The sequence below is a fragment of the Heteronotia binoei genome, chromosome 5, assembly GCF_032191835.1.
Source record: "Heteronotia binoei isolate CCM8104 ecotype False Entrance Well chromosome 5, APGP_CSIRO_Hbin_v1, whole genome shotgun sequence".
Classification (NCBI taxonomy): Eukaryota; Metazoa; Chordata; class Lepidosauria; order Squamata; family Gekkonidae; genus Heteronotia; species Heteronotia binoei.
In genome coordinates, this window is record NC_083227.1 from 49,371,054 (window position 1) to 49,398,800 (window position 27,747).

The window sequence follows — 27,747 nt, forward strand, 5'->3', positions numbered from 1 at the left end:
CCCAGAACCAGCAGGCTTGTTGTGCTTGGCCAGCTCTCCCTGTGTTGTTTGGGGCAGGACTGGAGAGCTGGCATCTATAGATTGTGTGTTCTGTGGCAGGGAAGCTGGCACCTGGGTGAGAGACCCAGAACCAGCAGGCTTGTGCTTGGCCAGCTCTCCCCGTGTTGTTTGGGGCAGGGCTGGAGAGCTGGCATCTGGGTTTGCTGCAGCCAGGTCTGCAGAGCAGACCTTGAGCAGATTGTGTTTTGTGTGGCAGTGACGTTGGCAACTGGGTTTATATTGGTTCCAGGCCTACAGGCGTATTTGGGTCCTATATAGATTATCTAGTGTGAAGTTAGGTTTGGCTTTGGGTGCCCCAGGAATTGGACCCCCTGGTCCAATTTTTTTTTTTTTTGGCCTTGTAGGTTTTGTGTGGGACAGTGCCCTGAAGCTGCACAGCAGTTTTGGGGGCTCTCCTCAAAACCTCCTGCTCCCCAGAGCCACTTTTCCCACGACAATTACAGTGAGGAAGTGGCTCTAATTGGTTTTTCTCACCATTGGGAGCAGTGTTCCTTTTGGGGTGCCCACTGATGGGTGCAGTCTTTTTGGGCCAGGAGGGTTTCATGATGGGTAGTCGCCTGAAGCTGCCCTGCAGTTTTGGGGCCTTTCCCTCAAACCCCTCTCTGGCCAGAGCCACTTTCCCCATAGCAATTATAGTGGAGGAAGTGGCTAATTGGGCTTTCACCATCATTGGTGGCAATGGGCCTTTTGGGGAGCCCAAAGACAGGTACCCCCTGGCCCAATCTTTTTGGGACTTGGGGGTTTTATAGAGGAGAGTTCCCTGCAGGTTCCCTGCAGTTTTTGGTGCTCTCCCTCAAACCCCCTGCCCCCCAGTAGCCTCTAATTATGCCCTACGTTGCCATTGATTTCAATGGCCCATAGGGTATAATGGTGGGATAGGGGCACCCTCTTTGGGTGCCCCTGGAATGGGACCCCCTGGCCCAATCTTTTTGGGACTTGGAGGGTTTGTAGGGGAGAGTCCCTTGAAGGTCCCCTGCAAATTTGGGGGCTCTCCCTCAAACCCCCTCCCCTCCAGGTGGCTTCCAATATACCCTATTTTGCCATTGATTTCAATGGCCATAGGGTATAATGGGGCCGTATATTCAGAAATAGCCGCGCATCTACCGTATATGCGGCTATTCCGAGTACTGTAATAGGAAACACACGGTATTCCGTATCTTTTTGGCCCCATGTATTTCCGAATCCGTGTAATTCTGTATTTATTTATTTTTTGCACACCCCTAAACTGTAGTGCTTTTGTTAGGTTTGAGAAATGATTTGCCTTCCCTACATTCCTCCTTCCTGTGTTTCAGTTATCCACCAAGATCCACATCCCCTAGCCTTTACTGACTTCCTCTGCAGCTTTTTTAAAATTGGGAAAGGCATAATTGGGTAAGAGAGAGGTTTGATTTCCAGAGCCAAAACACATCTTTGAAATATTTGGAGGCCAACTATCACTACACTCCTGTAGGAATTCATTGGCATGATTCTGCTTTTTCTTTGCTGAGAAAATTGTTATGTGCAAAAGTTAGCTGGAAGGTGTGTTAGGGTTCTCTGGATGGGGACTGACTTGATGTGTCATTATAGCCTCACTGTAGAGCTATAGCGGATTCCTCCAAGTAGCTTTGTCTCAGCAGCTACAAGGACATGCTGACCCCTGTTGCTTATCCTGCAGGTAATAATGCTCTAAATTAAATGCTTAGCTCCTAATTAATTCCCCTCCTCTGATTCTTTTCATTTCAAATTGATCAGGGCATACTGCCTGGGGTTAGATTTGAGCTGAGTTGCTGACTTCCAGGTGATCTCTCAGAATTCCAACTGATTTCCAGACTGCAGAGATCAGTTTGGTGTAGTGGTTAAGTGTGTGGACTCTTATCTGGGAGAACCGAGTTTGATTCCCTACTCCTCCACTTGCACCTGCTGGAATGGCCTTGGGTCAGCCATAGCTCTGGCAGAGGTTGTCCTTGAAAGGGCAACTGCTGTGAGAGCCCTCTCAGCCCCACCCACCTCACATGTTGTCTGTTGTCGGGGAGGAAGGTACAGGAGATTGTGAGCCACTCTGAGACTCTTCAGAGTGGAGGGCGGGATATACATCCAATATCATCTTCTTCTTCTGGAGAAGATGGCAGCTTGGGAGGGTGGACTCCATGGCATTGTACCCCACTGAGGTCCCTCCCTTCCGCAAACCCCACCCTCTTCAGGCTCCACCCCCCAAATCTCCAACCTGGAGTTAGCAACACTAAGTTTGAGGGTTGTTTTCCTCATTGCATGCACACTTAACCCTAATGCCTCCATCCCAGGATACCGAAAACTCTTAATAGCCTGTTCTGGCCAGTTCTCCCAACCTTCTCATTACTGTGGGCTATAAATGATGCTCAGCTGCATATAACATTCTCCTATCTGTAGGAAATTCCATTTCACAACTGTATTCGGTAGAAATAGGAGCCTCAGTTTCACCGCTAAAAACATGTTTGAAATTGAGAAGTTTCAGGAGGTCTGTGATACTTAGTTGATTGATCAGTTAGTTCCCCAGGATTTTCATGCCTCTTAAATTGGTCTATAAAATTTTTCTCCCTGAAGTATATTGTCTTCTTTTCTGTCTCCTGTTGCTGTAAATCAAGAGTGACTCTTAAAATTGTCAACGAGGTGAAATTGCAACTTTCTTTGCAGCATTTTAGATCTGGAAGTGATGTACAAATGGGATCTGATAGACACAACGACTCAAACTGGTGTGTGATTTATTGATTGAGGGCTGACAAGGCAGTAAATAAAACCACAGAACCCAGATTAGTAATGGAGAACGGCCGCAACCCACTCTTAAAATCATATACCTTTATGGACCTTACTCTAGACTTAAATGAGATGTGGATTACAGGCATTCTGCTCTTCATCATTTATTATCAAGAATACCAGCATAATGGTGCTCACAGGAATGATGATGCAACATGGTGTTTTGGGATATGACACTGCTGTGTGTCTGTCTGTAGTGCCAAAGCTGCAGATGTGAGGCTCAGCCCTGGAGGCTAGGATTCTAGTTCCATAGTTTCAGTAGACTCCAACAATACCCCATATCCAGACTAGTCCATATGTCCACAGAGTACAGATCAAACCAGACAAAACACTGAGAATTTTGTGATTAAATCTTCCCTCCACTCCTCCCTCTCCTCCTCCCCCCACCACCCCCGCTGAGTTACAGATTTGCAGCAGCCCAGCTGGGAAAAGGGATTTAACTTACACCATGCATAATTTCTTAAACAGAAACCAGTGTTTTCCCGAATGTGTTGTGTTAGGCATTTAAATAAACTGCTCATCTTTCATTTTCTTTTTCATTAAGGATAACCACAGTGGGGTGGGAACTGGCTTCTGTTCGTGCAGTTGTGGAAGAGTTAAACCTCTTCCCTTCTTCTTGCATGGTCCCATTCTTTACTGGGCCCTCACATGGCTTACAAAGAACAAGGGAGATCTGTGGTCTCCATCACAGCTTGTGTAATCCCAAATACATCATAGTAAACAATATATTTTATTGGCGTCATGTATTATTTGGTTGAAATAAAGAGTTTATTGTGTAAATATCAGGAACTATGGTCAGCAAAGGCTTGAACATTCATACAACAGCCCATAATCCTCTTGACTTGGGAAGAGAGTTCCCTGAACAAGAGTGAAAGTAAGCCAATACAAGACAGTATAAAGCAGGGATGGCCAAACTTGCATAAAGTAAATAGATCCAAGTGGGCAGCCATGTTAATCTGAAGCAATAGAACAAAGTTGGAGTCCAGTAGCACTTTTGGGACCAACAAAGTTTTATTCAGAATGTAAGCATTCATGTGCATGCACACTTCATCAGACAATGAAATGGGGTACAGTGAGCAGAGTTACATATAGCTGGTGGGCAGTGATTAAGCATGCAAAATAGTATCAAGTCAGAATCTATGCCAAAATAGTACAATAGTGCACTCTGCTGAGATTGTATGGTTTTGAATAGTGAAGTTGCTTGGAATATGAGCTTGGAAAAAGCGGCCAGCAAAACAAGACCTGCATACTGGTTTTGCCTGTTGCTGCATTGGGATAAAAAATTAATCTGGAATATATCCGTATAACCCCTTACACTGGGACCAGTGCTTATTAACTCTGAATTTTTATGAACTGTGTCCTATATGAAGATTGCTGGGTCTCTGTGCCTTTCATATCCATGAGCAAATGGGTTTTATGTATGGAAAATTCTTACAAGCATTATTTCAGTTTGGTGTAGTGGTTAAGTGTGCGGACTCTTATCTGGGAGAACCGGGTTTGATTCCCCACTCCTCCACTTGCACCTGCTGGAATGGCCTTGGGTCAGCCATAGCTCTGGCAGAGGTTGTCCTTGAAAGGGCAGCTGCTGTGAGAGCCTTCTCCAGCCCCACCTACCTCACAGGGTGTCTGTTGTGGGGGAGGAAGGTAAAGGAGATTGTGAGCCGCTCTGAGACTCTTCGGAGTGGAGGGCGGGATATAAATCCAATATCATCTTCTTCTTCTTCTTCTTCAACATTTGGAAATTTTATTATAAAGAATTTTACATTAGTTACACCAGATTCAAGAGATCACTCAGAATTACAGCTGCTCTCTAGATGGCAGAGATCAGCTCCCCTGAAGAAAACAGTGGCCTCTGTGTCATTATATCCTTGCTAAGGTTGCTTCCTTCCTGCTTTGGTCTCCACTGTGGAGAAAGACTATATTTTTCCTAGGCAGAGGCTGCAGGGAGGGGAGAGGAGATGGAAAGCTGAAGATCAGTTCCCCTACAGCAAACAGCCATCTGGCAATGTTTGGCAATGTTTCCCATTTCCAGGGTTGTGACCAAGTACCTGGCCACGGAAGCCTCACTACCAGGTCACAAGAAAAGCCAAAGCTAGCCCTGCCCCCAGCAAAGCTAGGAAGCCTCACTACCAGGTCACAAGAAAAGCCAAAGCTAGCCCTGCCCCCAGCAAAGCTAGCCCTGCTGCATCTCTGTGTTGTGCAGAGAGGAGCTGGGCTGCCTCTCTTCCTTCTCCCTCGCTCCCAGTGTTTGAGAGAAAAGCTAGCATCCACTGGCACTTTAGACGCATGAAGTGTTCTTTAAGGTATGAGCTTTCATGTGCCTTGCAGTATGTTCTTTTGGGGAGATTTCCCCAGGAGGCCTGGGCGGCAAAGAAGGGGCTGTGTGTTTTTTTCAGCCAGGAGGGGCAGGGAGTGGGCATTCCAGTAGCTATTTTTTTTACCAAACGACCCCTGGGCAGAATTTTTCCTGGCTAGGATCATCTGATGGTGAGGAAGGCTTCCCCCCCCCCTCTTCCTTCCTTCCTTGCAAGTGATGTTCTGTCTGTATTCTTGGTGCTGGGAAGGTGGGGGGACACAACAATGGGAGGGCTTCTAGTGCCCTGGCCCCACTGGTGGACAATCTGGTGCTTTTTGGGCATTGTATGAGGGAATTTTGGACTGGATAGTCCACTTGCCTGATCCAACATGGCTCCTCATGTTTATGTTCTTTCTTTCCATGTCTTTCTTTTCCTTTCCTTTCCTTTCCTTTCCTTTCCTTTCCTTTCCTTTCCTTTCCTTTCCTTTCCTTTCCTTTCCTTTCCTTTCCTTTCCTTTCCTTTCCTTTCCTTTCCTTTCCTTTCCTTCCATTTCATTCTTTCCCTTTCTTTCCTTTTCTCTTTCTTTCCTTCCATTTTTACTGGATGAAACTTTTTTGTTCATCATACTGTTGTTGCAAGCATAGGAACTCTGCCAATGAAAAGTTGGCACCCCCAGTTGTAACCAGGTGGCCTTCTATGAGATTTCTGTGTGAGTGAGTGAGAGTAAGAGCTGTGGGGCAGAAAGCGATTATTGGAGATTACTGTGGTGTATCTCAACAGCACTGGAAGTGATGGTACTATGAACTTGGCACCATTTTACTGGTCCTGCTTTTAACAGCTGTCTGACACCAAAATTAAACTCCTCCTGTAGATATTAAAAAGGATGAAAGTAATTCACTAGCTAAGTATCTGCACAACAGGTTGCTTTTAAAGGCATGGGAAACACAGCCAGTAAAAAGCTGCGAGTCCCTCATAAATATCCTTTTTGGAATAACTACAGAAAAGCTTGTATGAACTTCATATAACTTGAAATTAATTCATTAATTGCAGTACAATTCTCTGCTACCTTTCACAGCAATTTCCCAGTGTTTCAACCAAAGAAAAGTATGAAAAATAGCTGTCGAAAGATTTTCTTGAAACCAAGCAAGCTTGGTTGTAGCTTGAGTCAGGGTTCCAGCAGTAGCAGCTGAAGGAAGGGCCTACTAAATGTGTCAGCATATTTTGAGGTAGAGCAGCTGCCAGGGCCCAGTGTGGGTGATACGCAGTGCTGTCATTCCTGATGGCAATAGCAACAGCACTCCCAACTGCATACACTGGCCAGTGCTGTTGAAGAAGGGATGTGTAGGTGGTGCAGGCAATTGAACATGGGCATTAGGAGTGCTTGCAAGCTGGAGAAGAATGCACAAACGGATAGGTACATGCAGGTGTGGGGGTGAAAAGAAAGGACTACCCACTTTCCACCCCCATTTTGGCTCAGTATGAGTTTCAGAGAGATTTTTCTGAAAATGAATTTTCTTCTGAAGAAGAGGCAGGTTTGGGGGAGTGCCCTGGAAGTGACATCACAGGAAAAGGTGGAATTTTGGTTCAGTGTGCCCCAGAAGTGACATCACTTGGTCCTTGACACCACAGGAAATGACATAATTCCTGTCTCCCAGCTCCACCCCCAAAGTCTCCTGACTCCACCCCCAAATTTTAGTGGGCCACAAAGGAGAAGCGTAAAAATAACCGGGCCACAGGAAAGAAAAGTTTGGGAAACCCTGCTGTATGATATACTAGGCTATACTAGTATACTCTAGTACACTAGACCCATTCCAGTCTGGATTCTGTCCTGGCCATGGGATGGAGACTGTCTTGGTCACTCTAACAGTTGACCTCCAGATGCAGCTGGATTGGGGAAGGGCAGTGCTGCTGCTCCCGCTAGATCTTACAGCAGCATTTGACACAGTTGACTACAATCTGTTAACTCACCACCTTGCCGACATGGGAATCCGAAGGATGACCCTCTAGTGGCTTTCCTCTTTTCTCCACAGTTGGGGACAGAGGGTGGTGCAAGGGGAGGATTATCCACTAGACACCTCCTAGTGTGTGCAGTTTCTCAAGGGGATACTAATTTATGCAGTAGCTCACAACTTTAATGCCAGTAGCTCACAAAACAGAATTTTTGCTCATAAGACTGCAGCTTAGAGGGAACACTGCAGATGACACCCAGCTATATTTGGAGGCTATGGTGGGCTGATTGCAGAAGAGCAGATTGAAGCTGAACCTGTCAAAGATGGAGATTCTGTGGCTGGGGTGAGCAGGATTGGAGCTGGAGCACAGACTGCCAACTCTTGATGGGGTGCCTCTAACACCAGCACCAACCATCAAGAGTCTGGGAGCAACACTGGATACGTCCCTTTCAGTGGAGGCCCAGGTAATGTAAATTGTCAAAGTGACATTTTCCCATCTTCATCAATTTTGGCAACTGGCTTGCCTCCTATCTTACTCAGACCTAGTCACGGTAATCCATACAACGGTCACCTCCAGATTAGACTACTGTAATTCACTCTATGCTGGCCTACCCTTGAATTTGTCCCGGAATCTCCAGTGGGTCCAGAACGCAGTGTCACGGGTCCTGACGAGAATGCCTAGGACAGCACATATTCAACCTGTGCTGCATCAGCTTCCTATTGATCACTGAGTCAGGTTCAAGGTTTTGGTTATGACCTTCAAGGCCTTGAGTGGTCTGGGACCAATGTATCTTCAGGACCACCTCCTCTGCTATGTCCCTGGAAGAGCATTATGCACTATTGATCATAACTTACTGGTGATCCTTGGCTCTAAAGAGGTCTGGCTGTCCTTGCCAAGGGCTAGGACTTTCAGTCCTGGATCTGACCTGGTAGAACTCTCTGCCAGAGAACATCAGGGCCCTGTGAGATCTTCTAAAGTTCTGCAGGGCCTGTAAGGAAGAGATGTTCCACCAGGCTATCCGGACAGCGATGGTTGCTGGGCTGGCACCTCTGCACCCACTCCTTAGGGGTCTCTTACTGCTGCATCTAGAAATCTGGATTGAAAAATTTTATAGGACACCATTAGGATTTGTAATTGTTAATTTAACCATTTTTACTTGTCTGAAATGTTGTATATAAACTATGTTGTACATTGCCCAGAGCCTAGGACGATTAATCAAGTTGAAGGTATAAACAAACAAACAAATAAATGGCTTTATGTAGCAGGAACTCCTTTGCATATTAGGCCACACGCCCCTGATGTAGCGAATCCTCCAAGAGTTTATAGGCTCTTAGTACAGGGCCTACTGTAAGCTCCAGAAGGATTGGCTACATCAGGGGTGTGTGGCCTAATATGCAAAGGAGTTCCTGCTACAAAAAATGTCCTGCATACATACATGTCAGACCAAAAAAGACAGATCATGCCACAAGTGCACACTGATGCTAAAAGCCACAAGGCCAAATACAACAGGAAAAAGTCGCAACAATGCAGTGCAGATGTAAGGAATGCTGAGCTTCGGCATCTGTGTGATCATTGCCATGCTTTGACATCACAACAAATTAACACTGAGTGCCCAAGGCCAGGGCATTTGCCTGGAGCCTCTTTCTAGAGTCCGTTGTTTTTATTTCCGCAATGGACCTTATTCCTAGTAAACTTAAATAATTGATTCCACATTTCTGTTGCCTCTATGCCTCCCTGAGAATGAGTGTCTTCTGTTTCTCTTCTGTTATGGCTTATTGGCTAGGAGGCCATTTTACAGCAGATCATGAGAAGGAGGGCAGGAAGGATTGTATCAGTGCTTAGTTCTTGTGGCCTTTTCTTACACAGGGAAATGCTGAGTGACACTTTGGGGTCAGTTATCAGTTTTTCTCTGGACCAGTTTGGAGGTTTTTTTCATCTTCTGGGCATGATGCAGAGGTCACTGGGGATGTGTGGTGGGGGGAGGTATATGAGTTTCCTACATTGTGCAGGCGGTTGGATGAGATGGCCCTGGAGGTCCCTTCCAACTCTTTGATTCTATAACTCTATGATTATTATTATTTACCAGCATGTTCAATATTACCAGCATGTTCAATATATGCCTTCTTACCAAGCAGGAGTAGACATGACGTATGTCTTAAAGGCATTCAGGTTTGTTTCTCCAAAACTTTTAAAGTGTATTTTCTTACCACTTGCAGTGCTATCCTAAGCAGAGCTACACCCATCTAAGTCCACTGAAGTCACTTTATGTTGAGCAAGCAAAAACGTTTTACAGGAGGATCAGCTAGACCAATAGAAGCTTATGTTTCTTGGCAGTGGAAGATCCAGCTTGCAAAAATATTAGCAGGGCATATTTGATGTGGTCCTTTCTAGTGCAACATTTTGCTTTTAACAATGGTGGAACAATTCAAGGAGGCCAAAATTACAAGAGTTTAATGGACAATCTCATCCTGATATTCTCTTTAGCCCTTGTTAATAGATGGATATTTAAACTCATTTTGCAGTAAAGCACACCTTGGCATTCTGGGTCACACAAGACTTTTTTAATGAGGCAAAGTAGCATCATTTGCAGGCTTCCTGTGGGTTTGCTTGGCAGTCCTGGTGTGTTCTTTCACAGTGGCAGTGTATCCAGGGGATTCTGTCAGTTGTTAGATTCCCAAGAATCTCATACTTTTTAGGTATGTCTGATTGTGTTACATGGCAACAGGACTGGGGAAACTAAAGAGTGGTGATGTGCTTGTATGTGAGGTAATTGCTAAAGGGTAGTGATGTGCTTATATGTAGACTTGATAGCTTGCCATCTTTATCTAGCAATATCAAGTTAAAGATGCAGTTTATTAGGCCTTTACATGCTGGATGATACATACTGCATTCACTGTGTATACACAAACTGAACCTTGGGTGAAATGATCAAATGCAATCCTGCAGCCCTATTTGGTATTCATTATGTATGCATTTGTTTTTTTTTTTTAAAAAAAATACTATTTTGCATCATATGAATATTCCTGGAGTTTATAAACAGAGTTTTAAAGTCTGTATTGGCCTTCTCCAGGGCCAGTTTTTTGCATCAGTATCTCTGATCTGGGGTGATAAACATTTTACCTATTACAGCATATTTGTTGGATTGTAAAAGCCTTGGGTCTCATTAACAGTGCTGTTGCAAGCTTCACAACACTTACTTGAATGTCCCAAGAGAGAGTCTCTTGACATCAGAGTTCTCTGGCACAGATGCCTGATTGCCTCCCCAAAGGTTCCTGATTGGCCTTCACTAGAGTCTTACATGGCACTGCTTGTCATCAGTGGGGATTTGCCTTCAAGTGCCACCTTTAATTGTGATCCCAGACTTAGCTAATGAGCAGTTATAATTTTACTCCATTAGCACCCACCAAGTGGTGTTTGACTCTAAATCAGCATCTGGGATATTTCTTGAGTATTCCATATGAATTCTCTCTTTTCCTTCCCCCTGATATATGTCAGTCTTCATTGCATGTCATCTTTCAAGAACATGCTGTGCATCACCAGGTGTCCATTACCTCTTTCACTGTGGGTTTTTTTTTTTTGTTTCTTGTGGAGTCGTATACGTTGATTTTCTAATTTAGATGTCCACTACCTACATTCCCTTCTCACTTCTTCCTTCATGTGTACAGTTTCTTGAATTGTGATCCCATAACACAGGGGCAGGGACTTTTTTCATTATGTGTGGTGCCTTGTTATCGTCACTTCAAAATTATATCCTAATGTATTTTAGAAATGAATGAGAATGCTTTATTAAAAAGAGCCCCATGGTGCAGAGTGGTAAAGCTGCAGTACTGCAGTTGGAGCCCTCTGCTCACGACCTGAGTTCGATCCCAGTGAAAGCTGGTTCAGGTATTAGCCGGCTCCAGGTTGACTCAGCCTTCCATCCTTCCAAGGTCAGTAAAATGAATACCCAGCTTGCTGGGGGAAAAGTGTAGATGGCTGGAGATGGCAATGGCAAACCACCCCATAAAAAGTCTGCCATGAAAACATTGTGAAAACAACGTCACCCCGGAGTCGAAAACAACTGGTGCTTGCACAGGGGACTACCTTTACCTTTAAAAAGAGCCCCGTGGCACAGTGTTAAAGCTGCAGTACTGCAGTCCTAAGCTCTGCTCACGACCTGAGTTTGATCCCCAGTGGAAGCTGGGTTTTCAAGTAGCCAGTTTGAGGTTGACTCAGCCTTCCATCCTTCCGAGGTCAGTAAAATGAGTACCCAGCTTGCTGGGGGGAAAGCATAGATGACTGGGGAAGGCAATTGCAAACCACCCCGTAAAAAGTCTGCCATGAAAACGTGAAAGCAACATCACCCAAGAGTCAGAAACGACTGGTGCTTGCACAGGGGACCTTTCCTTTCCTTTATTAAAATGTCATGGGACATTTTAATAAAGGTGACATGGTATAATCTAATCTCATCAGATCTTGGAAGCTAAGCAGGATCAATACTTGGAAGGGAGACTATCAAGGAAGACTCTGCAGAGGAAGGCATTGGCTAATCACATGTGCTTCTCACTTGCCTTGAAAGTTCCATGCTGGGGTTGTCGTAAGTCAGCTTTGACATGATGACACTTTACACACACACACACAGTGTCTCGCAACTCAGCAGTGTGTTTGTTTACTGTCCCCAGAAGTAGAAGGGAATAAGTGGTGTTAGAAAGTGGCAGAGGCAGTATGGAAATTTATGACTTTTTATTGGCAAATAAGTCACTCCCCAAAATAACTGCTTTAGGTAACTATTAGACAAATTTGAGTCCTTTGGTAGTTTTGCCATTGTTATGCCAGTCCTCACCACGCATCCATCACATCTCTTATTATGGAAAGAAACAAGCATTACCTTGCTTTTGGGAGGAAAGATGGAATGGAAGCATTCAAATGCAAGCAATAGCTAACACAGCTACCACTTGGGCTCACAACTGAGTGACTATGCAGGATTTTGTGAGGCAGCAAAAGGGGACCCAAAGAGCAAGGGCCAAAAACCTAGGACTCACTTCTTGAGAAAAATTCCGTCTGAATGTGTCCTAACCACCCAAGCCCAGACCAAACATGGTATAAAACCAAACTACATGACTTGCCTAGCTCCATTGGAAACATAAGCCCTTTGGATTTTCCTCTTTCTGGTCCCCTCCCCTTATCCCTGTGGTCCTGACAAAGCCAGTTGAAATGGGAATATGGGGTTGATACTCACCTAGTTGGCTCAGTTGGAGCCCTGCTTTGTAGCCACATTTCCATGTACACTTCTACCACTTGGTGGGCTCATTCCTAATAGCATGATAACAAAGACTTGTTTTCCCATATAGTGGCCTCCCTTTACCTCCCCAACTCTTGAACCTTTCTGTGACTAGTCAGCCAACTGCTTGCTCCAGTCAAGCTGTGTGAAAAATAACAGAGATGGTGAGGGAGCAGTGTTAAGTAGATTTAAGCACACAGACAGAAGCATATTCCAGTTTAACAGGGAATTTGTCTCAAGCTCTGTAGGCCTTTTTTCAATGGAGAGTAGTAGAGAATAAACAGGAAACCAGAATGTTTTTTTTAAACCTTCAGTCTGCATAATCCTTGCTTTATGTCTGGCACTGTGAGCTAAATATAGTATGTCTTATGCAGTGTGTGCTAACAGGTTGAGGATATCTGGATACATCTTTCGTGTGAAAACCTGAGCAAAATCTTCTCTGTAGTTATGGGAACTATGGAGGGAGAACATTGCTGAGAGTCCTTGTATGCAGTGCCTGTTTTCATTGATGGGCTCCAATTGTCTAAGAATAACTGGCTTCTAACAAAACATCTCTAACAAAATCACCTCAAGGAAGCCTCAACAAGAGCATCAACAAATCTAACCCTTGGCTTATGTGCATGTATTAATACATTTAAAGCACACACTGTGTAAAATTTACAAACTTGGCAACAGACTTTGATTTCTGCCTCTTTCTCCTTATTGCTCTTATTTTGTAAACCCAATTCTTTTTTTAAAAGGTACCGGCACTCATATATAAGATTGTACCAGTTTCCACCGATTTCCCCACAGGACTGGGGGGGATCCCAACAAAAAGGTGCTGGTATTGTGCGTAGCACCAGTTAGCATTAATGTGTTGTTGTTGTTCAGTCACACAGTCAAGTCCAACTCTTTGCAACCCCATGGACAAAGTCAAGCCAGGCCCTCCTGTCTTCCATCATCCTCCAAAGTCTGCTCAAATTTGTGTTTGTTACATCAGTAACGCTGTCCAGGCATCTCATCTTTTGCCGTCCCCTTCTTCTTTTGCCTTCTGTCTTTCCTAGCATCAGGATCTTCTCCAGGGAGTGCTCTCTTCTCATTTGGTGCCCAAAATATTTGAGCTTCAGCTTCAGCATCTGACCTTCCAAGGAACGGTCTGGGTTGATTTCCCTTAGGACTGACTGATTTGATCTTCTTGCAGTCCAAGGGACTCTCAAGATTCTTCTCCAGCACCACAGCTCGAAAGCATCTATTCTTCTGCACTCGGCCTTCCTTATGGTCCAGCTCTCACAGCCGTACATTACTACTGGGAATACCATCGCTTTGACTATATGGACTTTTGTTGGCAGCGTGATGTCTCTACTTTTTATTGTACTGCCCAGGTTTGCCAGAGCTGCAAGACAGGAAGGCAAGCAGGCAGGCAAATAGATGGGGAATGAAGAGGTGGAAAGAAAGCACCTTTAATTTTAAATACATTTTCCAAGCCGCCAGCTGGCTTGGCTTGGAGAAGTGATTTAAAGACAGAAATACTTTCTCCAAGTTGGCCGATGGGGTGGTGGGGGCTTTGAGAGCCACACAATATGTGTGGAAGAGCCACAGTTTGGCCACCCCTGGTGTAGGCCAACTAGGGATGTACAACAGCTATCTACAGGCAAGGAATGGTCCAAATGGGCCATAATTCCAAATGCTTCACAAAGTGAGTCATGTTGCATGCTGGTGGGAGGGGGGAAGGGACAAGATGAAACTTCTGATATATCAACTGGATAGAAAAGTATTTGGAATTGATGGAATTACAAGTTTGGCTTTTTATTTTTAAAAAATAATAGAATAATTCAGTTGTAGCAGAGCTGTATTTTATAGCAGAGGCAGGGCTTTCTTTGTAGAAAAAGCCCTACAGGAACTCATTTGCATATTAGGTCACACCCCCTGACATCATCATTGTTTCACATAGGATTTTTTTGTAAAAAAGCTCAGCAGGACCTCATTGGCATATTAGGCCACACCCTCTGGCACCAAGCCAGCCGGAACTGCATTCCTGTCCGTTCCTGCTCAAAAAAAGCCCTGAGCAGAGGTGTTAATGAAGATTTTGTTGTGAGTAATTTATAAGCCTATTTGATATGAAATGCATATTTTTTAAAAAAATCCATAAACTTATTGTGACTAGCAAGCCTACTTTTTGCAGTCCTAAGCATTAATGCTAAGAAAAGGTTCCTGTAGCACCATTGCAATGTCTTGTTTTGAGCCCAAGTTCAGAGCACAGAACGAAAGAGAAGATGTCATCAGACCTCTGATTCAGTGGGAGCTCACAGGAGCACAGCTCCTGAACCTTTCTGAGAGTTCCACCTTCTCTTTCTGAGAGTTCCACCTCCTTGTCCATTGAATAGTATGTGCAGCTGCATAACAATCCCTAGATGAGCTCCACCACTTATTTTTCTACAAAATGACCCCTGGATGTCATGATCATTGACCATGGAGTTCAGGTAAAGAACTGAAATGATCCATAGGAATGGATAATCTGCGACTCTCTCTGAGGTGCAGGCCTCAAGCCAGGGATCAAGTAACTGTGGCTCTTTTGGTTAATAAAAAAATGTGGCTCTTTCACAAGCCTTTTGGGTCTCCAAAACTCTTTCATTCATGTGAAATCAGGAGTAAGCTCACATAAATAATGGCTTTGTGGTCAGCTGCTTACTTTCTGTTGGGGCTGATATTTTCTGATGCTAACTTAACTCAAATCTATGTCAGTGTTGTTTCCAGTTCTGTATCTAACATAACCTGTGATTTAGCACACTGCCTAACATGACGTGGTTTAACTGTCTTAGTCCAGCCAAAAAATTTTTTTGTCAGAATATGAGAAACACATGGTATTGTGATTTGGAAAGTATTTGGACTTGCCAGTATGTTGTTTTTTGCTTTGTTTTGCTCCATTATACCTTATGGGGACCATTAAAAGTTATAATGGAGAATCAGTCTGGGACTCTGGGGGGGGACTGTTTTTTGAGGTAAAGGCACCAAATTTGCAGCATAGCTGCTTATGCCTCCCAAGTTTCAAAAGGGCTGAACTAGGGGGTCAAATTCTGTATGGCCCCAGAAGAAGGTGTCCCCATCCTCCATTGTTTCCAGTGGATGGAGGAAAGGCATTTAAAGGGATGTGGTCCCTTTAAATTCCTTTTGCAAGCTGTGCTGTGAGTGAACTTGCTTCATTGGAGTTCATTTGCAGCACGGCTTGCAAAAGGCATGGAAGAAAAAAAAGGCATTTAAATTCCCTTTAAATTACTTTTTCCTCTCCATGCCTTGCAAAAGTCTGATCTTGGGCTGGCTTCACTTGTATCTCGGTTTAAATTGAGATGCAAGAGGAACCATCCAGTCCCTTCTGCCTGGTGATTTAAACTGCAGACCAGGAGAAGCTGACCCCAGGATCTGCCTGCAGTGGGGAGCTCCCACCACCTCCTCTGATCCTGGGCTGGCTCTTTGTTGCAAGAAAGGATCAGCTGGGGCAGTGCAGAGCTGACAGCTCTGTGCCGCCTCAGCTGGGGCTGGCTTGCAGTGTAGCTGTCAACTGAATAAAAGCAAAAAAACCCAAAACTTTTTTCAGGCTCAACTGTACTGGTAGCTGAATACAGATTTTTGATCTCTGTTCACCTTAATTAATACCTGGAAAATACCAATAATAAAAAAGCCCTTATTGGTATTTTTGGGTATTTATTTGGCTCAGTTTATACTGAGTACACACCCCTACCACAGCCCTTCCTTTGTGTAGGCAAAATAATACTGAAATTATGTGACATTATACATTACATGTATTGCAGAATTGGTGTAGTGTAGAGCGGACAGAGCATGACCTGAGTCATCCCTGATTCAATTCTCACTTCAGCCATTAACTCATTAAATGGCTTCAGGCAAGTCCATATCATCTCAGCCCCCCTGACTAAAATACAGAGATACCAATCTTGGCCTACCTGTTGCCAGAAAAATATGCATGTGGAGCACTGGGGGCACTTGAAATTCCTGGAGTCAAGATGGCGAGTGAAGGTTTGAACTTCCAATGTCAGCAAATATTCCGTTCTGGCCGGCATTCCCTGGGATTGAGGTTAGACTTTGGCAAGCAGGCTTGAGATCCTGTCTAGATGTACTGTCCATGAATCAGGGTTTCAAAAGCTTAAAAATAGCTGGTCTTTGTAGCACAAAAAGTACAGTAATTTATCAGTAGCCTGTTAGTGCCACCTAGTGGTGTCTCTTTACACTTCTGTTAGTTTAAGTGGGGGGGGGCTGATCTGGCCATTGTTGTAACTGGGCAGAATTCTTATTTCACACAGAAGACAAGCTTCCCACTTGCTCTTCGGTGAGTGGTAGTTCTACTGGAATGTGGGTCAGTTTGCCCTCCCCTTTCTCTACCAATCTAGAATTGGTTCATCATGATCCTTATCTTTAATTCTTCCCTTACTATCAGAAATCATTTGCTATTGCTGAATGGATTTTCAGCCTTTGCAGTGCCTTACCATTTATCAGTGCTTTCCATTGCTAACATATTTATGTGTTATAGCACACAGGAGCTCCAAGTCACATCATTGTGCCAGGTCACAGCTGTGGATTGTTCATTGCCTTTGGGCTAATGAACAGACTAAGAAGATAAAGAGAAAGCCAGGTGCTAAAATGAGCTACTGTGGGTTAGCATGATGGGAAGTCATTTTGGCTATATATTTCTCAGGGACCACAATGAAGGAGTTGTTTATGCATATATGTAGGGAGTACCCTTTTTACCTTTGTTTCTTGCACAGCAGCAGTTGCTGAAAGGACTCGGTGGGGTAGGGCGGGATATAAATCGAATAAAGTAAAGTAAAAGTAAAGTAAAGGAACCTTTCCGAACAGCCATCCTCCCTCTTTAATAGTTCTTGTGGGGCATATAGAAGGTTGTGTTCCACAGAAGTTATTTGATGCATCTTAGATGCCTATTGATAACTTTTAGCTCTCTTACAATTTAATACTCTTTTGAACAGCCTGCAACACTTTAGATAGCCATATCAGTATTTGTAACAAAAAAGAATCTGGAGTACGTCATTTTAAAATGGTGTGGTTGTCTTTTAAAAGTTCCTTCCTTTAATTTTGCTAGCAAGTGTGTAGATCAGCTGTTCTTTTGTGGAAGTGTTATTATTGTGGACTCTCAGACAGTGGACCTATATAAACCATGAAAACTAATGAGAAGCCACGTAACTTTTTTTCTGCAGTTGAGATCATTTCAGAAGTTTTTGTCTGATTCACTCCTTCCTGTTTGAGTGATATAAATTATTTTTATGCTGCCTCAGAGACAAAGCACACAAGGTGGTACACATAATTTTTTTAAAAAAATAAAACTATAAATATGCAGCAATAAATTAAAAGTAATGAAACTAACAGCAATGGGTACAGGAACACCAGAGCCCTTAGATCTATGACTTCAACAATTAGTTTCTTAACCCTCATGGTGGCAGAGAAAAATATATGAGCACACTCTGATGGGATGACCATTCCATCAGGAAGAAAGGAAGGTATAGAAAGTATCACTAGCAGTAAATAGAACTTGTCTGTGCAATCCTAAACAGAGTGTACCCTTCCAAGTGCATTTGAGGGCAAAGGGCTTAGAAGTGTGCAACTCTGTTTAGAGGACAGCACTGTGAGCAACTCTAAGGTGAGATTTGACTTTCTAATGGCTTCCCCACTCCCTTATATCTTAGCATCTCATATTTTCCCCCTTTGTTTAGTTTGCAGCACTCCTCCTGTCAATATGAAGGTGCAGCCACTAAACAGAACAGCTTTGCTGGTGACGTGGAACCAACCAGAGACAATCTATCACCCTCCTATTATGAACTATATGATTTCCTACAGCTGGACTAAAAATGAAGATGAAAAGGAAAAGACCTTCACCAAGGACAGTGACAAGGACCTGGTAAAACTGCAGCATCAGAAATTGCCATTGCTATTGAGAAAACTTTACTCTGTCTTTCCTCTGTAGAAGGTGGGGGTTTGAAGTGTTTGGAGCATAAATTGAGCTTATGGTTTCTACTCAGACCCTTTCAAGACAGAAAGGTATAAGGTGGTATTTACACCCTATGGCATTACAGCATCCAGTCCTGGTCCTCTGGTTTGTTGGCATGTTCTTTTGCATGTACTGCTGTGAAGGCTGCATGGGAATTAGTTTACTTGATGAGGAAACAGGCTGGGTTCGTACTCTTAGACCCAATGCCTAATCTTGAAAATCTCCTGTGAAAGTTAATAGTTTCTCCTGCGAGCAGGCCATGAGACATAACTGGGGACTCTTTGCTTTATCACCACCATCCCTTACTTGCCTTTGGAGCTGACTGTACAGTCATATCAACAAAGGAGTAGTTTAGATTTCATAAGAAAAAGAAACGCTGGTCAGGAATGTCTGAATGAGGATGGGAATACCAATCTGGCTCTTATGATGGGATCTACTTGGCATTCAACTGGCTTGTCCAAGCTGAGGCAAGCGACAACTGTACAGCTCTTTAGAATTCCATGTGTATAGACTCAAAGTGACATATTCCATTTTGAAAGGACTCAGTTTATTGTTAATCAAAGCAAGCTCCTGGAATAATGAAATCAGTAATTGTATATGCACATAAAAATGCAGCTGCAATGAGTAAAATTTCTAATGACAGTTATCTTCTTTTCTCCTCCTTCGCAAATACTCGCTCCTTGGGTATCATTCAATCAGTTATAGAATAATATGTCTCTTATTCTCCCTTAGATTGAGGTTCTTTTACTTAATTTCCATTTATATTTTCAATTTCCCCCCACTAGAAGTTGTTATCTGGGTCACATTAGGGAGTGATGTGCTTCACAAAATCAGAAAGCAATCTTCTGAAAGGCATCCAAGGTTATGATGTATTATAATCTCAGTCTTGTCATCACTTCACACTCTTATTAATTAGCAATAAGCAGAGATTATGTTAATCAGAAGGAAAATGTGGTCAGAAAAGGGGGGAGGAACAGTCATCCCCAGGAATAGCTGTTGCACAAGTTTCAGGGTTTTAAAAAATTATTTTAGAACTGATTGCTTAGCTATTGCAGGTGCTTCCATTACCTAACACTTTGGAGCTATGTATTTCAGATAGCACCAACCTGTGGCCATCAGGGTGCCTGTCCAAATGGATCTGCTTTCTGAGCTCTTCAGATGCCATTCCACTTGTGTTCTTTTTCCTGCACCTTCTGGGTGCTCCTCTGCCTGTCCCTTCTATCTCACATGGAAGTGAAAAAACAGATAGGGAACATTTCACTTTCTATAGCCAGGGTTCCTGTAAGTCCATTCATATCACCTACAAATGCATAGGTCAGAACTAGCCTTCGCTGTGCAGCTATAGATGGAAGTGCTTCACGAGTGCTCCTAGCTCTCTACTGGAAAGGAAGCGAGACATGTCTTCTCAAAGCTTAGGGTTCTGCTTGGGCTTCAGCTTTCAACCACAGGATTGAAACCACAAGCCTGAAGCTACATTATATTGAATCAGACCATGGGTCTGTCATGGTCAATGTTGTCTACTCGGATTAGCAGCAACTCTCCAAGGTATGAGGGTTGAGGTCTTTTACATCACCTCCTACCTGAACTTTCTAACTGGAAATGATGGAGCATTTGACTTGGGAATTTCTGCATTCAAAGCACATGCTCAACCACTAAGCCATGGCCCCACCCTAGATGCTTCCAGGTATCATTCAGGGTAAGAACATGAGAAAAAAAAATAGGTAGGTAGACCCTAAGGGATTTTTGTACCCCCATTTCCATTCACTTCCCTGCCACCAGATCTGGGTGGCCCTGAATGTCAGCTTTCAAGAAGATATATCAAAATTATGTATGTAATCTTGTCAGAAACAATCAATTTAGAAAGTCACAAATAAACAAGAAATCTCTTCAGTGCTTTCACATAATTAGCTGGTGGATGTAGCTCTTTTATGAGCTGAATTATGCGTTTTAGGAGTGTAGCTTCATGTTGCCATTCCCCAAATTCTCTTTTGATTAGTACATGATCACTGGGAAGGTTTTTAGTTATTTCACAAGAACTTCTGCAAGAGCAGGTTGAATAATTTCAGTAGTATCCAGAACAAAAATAAGTGTTGATTGCACAGGCAAGAGCCTTTTCTTAGAGGCCCGTGCTTTTTTTGAGTTATGTTGAGGCCACCTAATTGAGGTGATTATACAAGCCTTTAATGTCAAACATGTGAATATAAGACAGGGGGATATAAAGCTAGGTCTGCACTCCTACACTCTTCTTTTAATGTTCAGATTTTCAACTGCTTTATTGGTTCCATTTTGGGAACCATCATAAATCCATTTTGGTCCCCTCAGGGTCATGAAAAGAGGGAGAATGCCCTTCCCGTTCACTGTTAAAATTGTATGCTGAGCCTTGAACGCCTTCCCATATGGCAACTCTTACTTCTTGGGCAAGTGTTAAATGATAGTTACCATTTACCAGTTGTTCCATGGAGGCATGGGATGGATTTAGTTATGCCACCTTCACCTGAGGTCCATTGGTTATTGTAGGTGAAGAGCACCATTTAATCCATACATAGAAACTGTATAAAATCTCTGAAGTTCTGTGTCCTTTGGCATCATCCCTTAAGTTAGACCCGCATTCAAGGGGGCAAATTCCTCTTTGCTCATATAGTCATCCCCTCCCCTTGGTATAAAATGTACTTTATGTTTTCTTTATGTTTTACAGGCTGATTGTTCAGGATCTTGTTGGGAGGGATAATACTGAATAATATCTATTTTTTTTAAACAGAAAGCCATCATTAGCCATGTCTCACCTGACATCCTTTATCTGTTCAGAGTTCAAGCAGTTTGCCGAAATGACATGCGCAGTGATTTTAGCCAAACAATGCTCTTTCAAGGTAAAGTCATGTGATTTTCCTTTTATTTTGTAACTTTCTCTTTGCCTACCAAAGGGTGTAGATAAAAAGGTTTACCAGCCAGTGTGGCCTTTAGGAGCAGTGCTTCTATCCAGTTGTAATCATTTAAGGTTAGTAGGAACTTTTTTTGTGTGATTTGTGATTTGCAGAATAGCTGGCTTTTCTAGCCAGTGAGTTTTCTTCCTTTGGAGTGAGGCACAGGATAAGGAGTGGAAATTGAACTCTGGCCTGGTGTGGACTCATGCCTGCATGCTGCTGTCTTCTGTCAACATATGTTGGCGCATAAGGGCTCTGCACAACCCTTGGTCCCCATGGACTGGAGCAACAGGGAAGGTATAAAAACCATAACTTTCCTGAATACTCTGAGTTTTCCACAGTATGCAGGAATCTACTCTGCATACTCTGTCTGTCACTAATTTGCTGATAAAGGAAGTAATAAATGCTATTAGCCAGATCAGCATATTTTATTCCAAAGGGTCCAAAATGAATGCTATCTATGAAAACAAAAGTAGTGTAATATCAGGTGGACTCAAAGGGAACTTTTCAGTTCGTTCTTCCCAGTGCAGCTCTGTTACACTTGTGCTCTCACCACGGAAGGGAGAAGCAACAGTCAGAAGTATAAACCAGGAAATATCCACTGTGTACACTGAATTGCTTGTGGACATCGTTATATTCTGAGCCACAGCTTCCAAAATCTTTACTTTTTCCATAAATTGCTGCTGTTTGGCATGGTTCAGACATAATAACAACTATGGTTTGTTACTAGATGAATGAATGAATGAATGAATGAATGAATGAATGAATGAATAGCAATTATTATTGTTTCTTCAGCTGATCTTTTTTTAGTACACATAATTGCTTCTGATGAATAGTTGTTTGTCATATTCCAACTGTAGTTTGTCTTGAGTGGCATTGTAGATTTGACATCATAAACAGGGCAATAATTTTGAACAATGGGGAAGTGTTAGCAAAGTAGTTGCTGCAGTCACTGCAAATCTGGCATTTATCTGACTCCTTTGCTAGAAATGGACTTCTTCTCACCATCCATTTCTCTGGTTAAATTGCAATGTCACTCCTCTTAATGTGACTTCTTGTCACATCTGCTGTGTTTAAAATGCATAACAAAGGGGTTTTGCAGTCTCATCTAAATAATGGATATTTGCTGGAACTCACCTATTGGAAGAAAAAAAAAAGCAGAACAAGCTATGGGGTGAGCTTAGCTTAGCAGTTTAAAAATCATAGAGCCTTGTCAGGAAAGAGAACTCATTTCATGGGTTTTCTACTAAATTGTGTTGGTCTTGCTTTTGGCAATCAAAACTACACACAGCCAAATAAAGAAGCAAAAGAAAATATTTAATAAAATTTTGAATCCTTGGCATGAGAAATATATATACAATCACAATATATTCCATGAACCTTGAGTAAAAACTCTAAATAAATGAAATATGGCCAGAAAAAACATGTTTTAAATTTTAATTATAAGGACAAGAAACTAGCTCCTAACAAATCTGTATTTGGGAAGGGACGGTGGCTCAGTGGTAGAGCATCTGCTTCGGAAGCAGAAGGTCCCAGGTTCAATCCCTGGCATCTCCAAAAAAGGGTCCAGGCAAATAGGTGTGAAAAACCTCAGCTTGAGACCCTGGAGAGCCGCTGCCAGTCTGAGAAGACAATACTGACTTTGATGGACCAAAGGTCTGATTCAGTATAAGGCAGCTTCATATGTTCATGTGCCTTAGGCACATTTGAAAACAAAATACTGATAGATAGAACAAGACCCCCCTCCCCCCAGCTGGAAAAAAACCCCTGGTTCCTGAGTGTACAATTCTAAAACAGTACCGGGAAACCTCACTTCACAGGACAAATGGAATTGTCTTTTTGATGTCTGTCCATGGATATGCTACTGCATAATAGGTTGTGATACCTGGATGTATCTGTGTGTGCTATTTCTCCTGAGGGGGGAAAAATCCAATCCCATGTGAGGAAATTGTATCTGGAGTAATTATCCCACTTTTACGTTAACTCCAGAAACAGAAGCTCATTGCCCCTGCAGAGAAGGCGAGTATGGGTCCTCTTAAGTCATTTATACTGACAAAATACCAATATTTTGACAAGCAGATGGATATGAAGTTTAAGGAAAAAGAAGTCTTTATGAGCCAGCACCTTGTGGAGTGCATTGCTGGCTTTCACAAGTGGAGAAGAATCAAGGAGAACTTGAAATGGGAAGGGCAAAAATGCTTAAAGCCTCTTTCTTATCCATAAGGATTGTTTGTTTCCTTTATTCCTCCATGTGAACAACTGAGCTGCCTTTTCAAATAGTGTGTTTTAATATTTTGTTACCTTTTATTTCTGAGGTAATTTTACCAGTTTGATAATAAATTTAAATATTGCTTTTCTCTGTTCCTCAGCTAACACAACTCGAATTTTTGAGGGGACCAGAATAGTCAAAACAGGAGTGGTAAGTTTTGGAAAATGAGTTATTGGAATGAACATTTTTTTAAAAAAAAAATCATTATAAAAGCTGCACCATCTTTACCCACCAGGTGGCAGCACAATATAGTAAATCTCCAATAAAATAAACCCTGAATGGAATTAATACATTTGGCAGATTTTCATGTATTATCTTGAGATGATTTTTGCCATTGGATAAGTTAGAATTATCTAAGAGAGGCTACATATAATCCTGGGAGTAATGATGATATACTTACATTGGTAAACTTGGATTTTTGCTGTAAACAAACATCCGTAATTTCAAAATCTTTGGCACTTGAGCGTCATTATAAAATGTTCAGACAAACCTGTGGACTGAATCAATATGGTGAGAACATACTTGTCACCATTTTCTTTCATCTTTGGAAGTTCTGTACAGACACCAGCCAGGATTTCAAAATGTGCTAGACGTTCAACATTCTTTGTCATACTTAGTGAGATGAACAGGATAAAACAAGCTTGCCAAAGCTTCCAAGGTGCAGTTTTCCTGTGGTAGGAATTCCTCTTAAAATCTCTCTTCCATCCATTCCCCCACTTGTATGTGCAAAATCCTTGCACACACACACACCCGGGAATAAGTTTTATAATGCTCTTGTTTTCCAAAATGAATGGTTAGCATTTGGATGAGGATATAACCTCATCTGATGCCTACAGTTGCCTTATGGTTTTCCTCAAGGTGCATATTTTAAAGAACATGAGAAAAGACCTGTGTGGTCATACCCATATTCCAGTAGTCCAGCACCTTGTTTTTGCACATTGGTTATCTAGATGTGTCTGGAATGCCCACAAGACATGGTAACAGCTGCCCCCTCCTATTCCCACGACCCAATAACTGGTATTCAGAGGTTCCTGGCCTCTGCATGTAGTGGTTTCATTTAGTCATCGTGCTGGATTAGCACTGGAAGACCTATTCTCCATTAATTTTCCTGCTACTTTAAAGCAATCTGAGCATTTTGTGGCAGTGAATTCCATCAGTTAATGAAGTGTTATGTGACAGAATTTGTTCTTTTATCTGTTATAAATGAACTGCCCAATCTTTCCCAACTTTCTGTATGCTTTTTCATTCATAACTACCGACCACACACCCCGCTTAGTCATCTTTTTTCCCTCACCTAAAAAGCTCCCCCTTTTTTTTTAAGCCTATTTTCATAATGAAAGTACTCCTACCCCGCAACTATTTTTCGATGTCCTGTTCTGCATCCTTTTGTTGCAATCATCTTTATGGAGGGGGGTGTTCAACCTACCCAACAAATTGAACAAGCAAAGACATGGATTTGTGTAAATTTTTAAACTTTTACATCTTCTTAAAAATGAATTGTAATTTGGCTGTGTACACTTAGGAGTGACATTCAGTTATCTAGAGTGAGAGCTGCAGCTGAAACATAATTGGGATCATGTATTTTCAAGATTACGTCATATGAATTAGTTCACCTGAATGTATTATTTACCATCTTTTTGTAAATTCATGCAAGGAGAATGGCAGAAAGATATGTTTTTCCTCCTTGTTAAACACATGTTTATATGTAGAGAAGAGAATCTTAGCTTCCAATGCAATTGATTATAGGGGACCTTGAGTTAAATTACATTAGACTGCATCTTTGTTTTAGGTTAAATAAATCCAAAAGAGAGGTATAATTTTTGAATGTTTCCCTTGGGTATCATTTAGTACATTCCTCTTTCTAGTATAAAGATATAGCAGAATCCTAGAATATTGGCTGAGCATATCGCAGCCTAACTGGTAATGGTACAAACAGACAATGTTAATAGACCCCAGAAGGTTTGCAAGGAAGCTCGGCTGCTCTTTTATTTTTTTCCTACTTTGGCATGCAGGGAAATTCACAACTCAGATTGTTGACTGCAGGCTAAAACTTCTCCATTTGGGTAAAACTATGGAAGAGGCAGGCAATGGCAAACAGCCTCTGAGTTTCGCTGGCAAACTGCCTCTTGCCTTGAAAAGCCTCCAGGGTCATCATAAGTTGGTTGCAACTCAACAGCACTTTCCACTATCACTGAAACTACGGGGTTGTAAGCCGCCCTGAGCCACTCGATGGGAAGGGCGGGATATAAATCCCAGATAAATAAATAAATAAATAAATAAATAAATAAAATGCTGCTGGAAGTCTGCTCAAACTAGTGAAGAAGGCCAGCCAAGACTTTAGTTCTGCAGGGTGATCTTCATAAAAGGGCTGTTTTATAGCTGCCCTATAATAATTTGGCCTCCCTTTAGTCAATGCCCACAGCCTGAGTTCACCTATTTAATACTGAGATTATTATTTCAGCTGTAGCTAATGAACAACTTTGGTCTTATTTAAGGAGAAACATTTTCTGGTGATAATTTTACAAATCATGTGCCTTTAGGAAGGCACATCGGTGATAGCTAAATATAATAAGCCTTGACAAAATTATTTCCATTCCCTACTGTCTGGAGAAAAATGAAATGGGACATTAAAGAGAGAGGGAGAGAATAAAAAATATCAAATGAGCCACATAGTCTTGTGTTATTATGAATATCGACTAGAGCCACTAAAAAAAAAAATTCTTAACAGTATGGAACTGTCACGGAAAGTTCTCTCCCCCAACAAGGTATCAACAGCTATAATTAAAAGGCTTTTCATGTTTTGCAAAATAATTATAGACACACACAATCCAAAATTAGACTCCCTCCAGTCCTACGAATTTCAGTGGGAGAGATATAACTATGTATTGTTAAACTCTCCTATTGAAATTAATGGAAATTAAAAGTGCCTCACTCTGGCTGGATTATAACCATGGGGAGAAAAAATTAAAATGTGTAGGTGGGGAAATGTCATGTAAAGTTCCAGACCCTGTAGAATTTCATAGCTATGAATTTATATTTTAGGTAAAAGTAGAAAACTACAACTTCCTGGAATGATTTTGAAGGCAGAAATCTCTCTCTCTCTCTCTCTCTCTCTCTCTGAAACATAGTGTAGTTGTTTGTTAACTTTGTTGCTGTTTGTCTCATAAATCTTTGTGTTGTTGCCAGATAGATTTAACTACATTTGTTTAAATATACTTGTCTTATTTAAACAGAATAATGGGCAGAATGGAGTGTTTGGAAAGAAAAGGAAATCAAAAGGAAAAAAGAGCCGAGGTAGAATGTCAGGTACCTCTACTGATGGTCTCTCTGCTGTGTTTTCTTCTCTTGTTCCCCCTGGTGATTTCTTCAAGCCTACAGCTTCTCCTGCACCTTCAGCCGACATGGCTCCCATCAGTTCTGGATCTTCTACTTGGACTTCCTCAGGCCTCCCCTTTTCCTTTGTGTCCATGGCAACTGGGATGGGGCCTTCCTCCAGTGGAAGTCAAGCAACGGTGGCCTCGGTGGTCACCAGCACTTTGCTTGCAGGCCTTGGGTTCAGTGGGAGTGGTATTTCTTCTTTTCCCAGTACTGTTTGGCCAACTCGTCTCCCAACGGCTGCTTCTGCCAGTAAGCAGTCCGTCAGACCAGTGGTCACTACCACTGAGGCTTTATCTTCTCCAGGGCCAGACAATGATTCCACTCTCACAAAAGACAATGAAGGAACAGAGGATGGAGAAAAGGATGAGAAAAGTGAAAGTGAGGATGGTGAAAGAGAGCATGAGGACGAGAGAGAAAAGGATTCAGAAAAGAAAGAGAAAAGTGATGTGACAGAGACGGCTGACGTACAGAACAACACAGAAACCACAGACACCACTGTTGCTCCTAATAGAACTATGGAAGAGGGAGGGAATAAAACCATACCTGATCAAGAGCCAAGCCAAAAGATTTTCCCAACAGGTAGGACTCCCAGAGGAGAAGGAGTTACAAAAACAGACTCTCAGTCCAAAACAGTCCCTTCCACCCAAGTGCCACCAGCATTCACAAATGAACAATATACTGGACTGTTTTCAAGAAGACCAGAGACATCATCAAGGGCAACTTTACCAAATGGAAGATTTCAAGAGGAAAACTCACCAGATAACAGATTTATTACCATTAACCCAGGTGAGTGGCTTTTGTAGAATTAGGGAAGTGTGGCAGGAGGGGGCTGGAAGTGGATGGAATTGTTTCAC

General features: G+C 42.4%; 1 protein-coding gene and 1 non-coding gene across 6 annotated transcripts in view; both read left to right on the forward strand.

The window, feature by feature from the left end:
* The window catches only part of PTPRG (protein tyrosine phosphatase receptor type G), an 871,997-nt gene that overhangs the window by 685,366 nt on the left and 158,884 nt on the right, over nt 1–27,747 (forward strand). For 3 of the 5 annotated variants that reach the window (XM_060239418.1, XM_060239420.1, XM_060239419.1), the window contains exons 9-12: nt 18,051–18,235; nt 21,084–21,192; nt 23,616–23,665; nt 26,749–27,679. In XM_060239418.1, coding sequence (XP_060095401.1) covers nt 18,051–18,235; nt 21,084–21,192; nt 23,616–23,665; nt 26,749–27,679 — 1,275 coding nt within the window. The remainder of the gene's footprint in view (nt 1–18,050; nt 18,236–21,083; nt 21,193–23,615; nt 23,666–26,748; nt 27,680–27,747) is intronic. The other 2 variants (XM_060239421.1, XM_060239422.1) reach the window with 1 other exon arrangement.
* Nucleotides 22,737–22,803, forward strand: TRNAP-CGG (transfer RNA proline (anticodon CGG)). The gene has a single exon. It is a non-coding gene; the product is annotated as a tRNA-Pro (tRNA).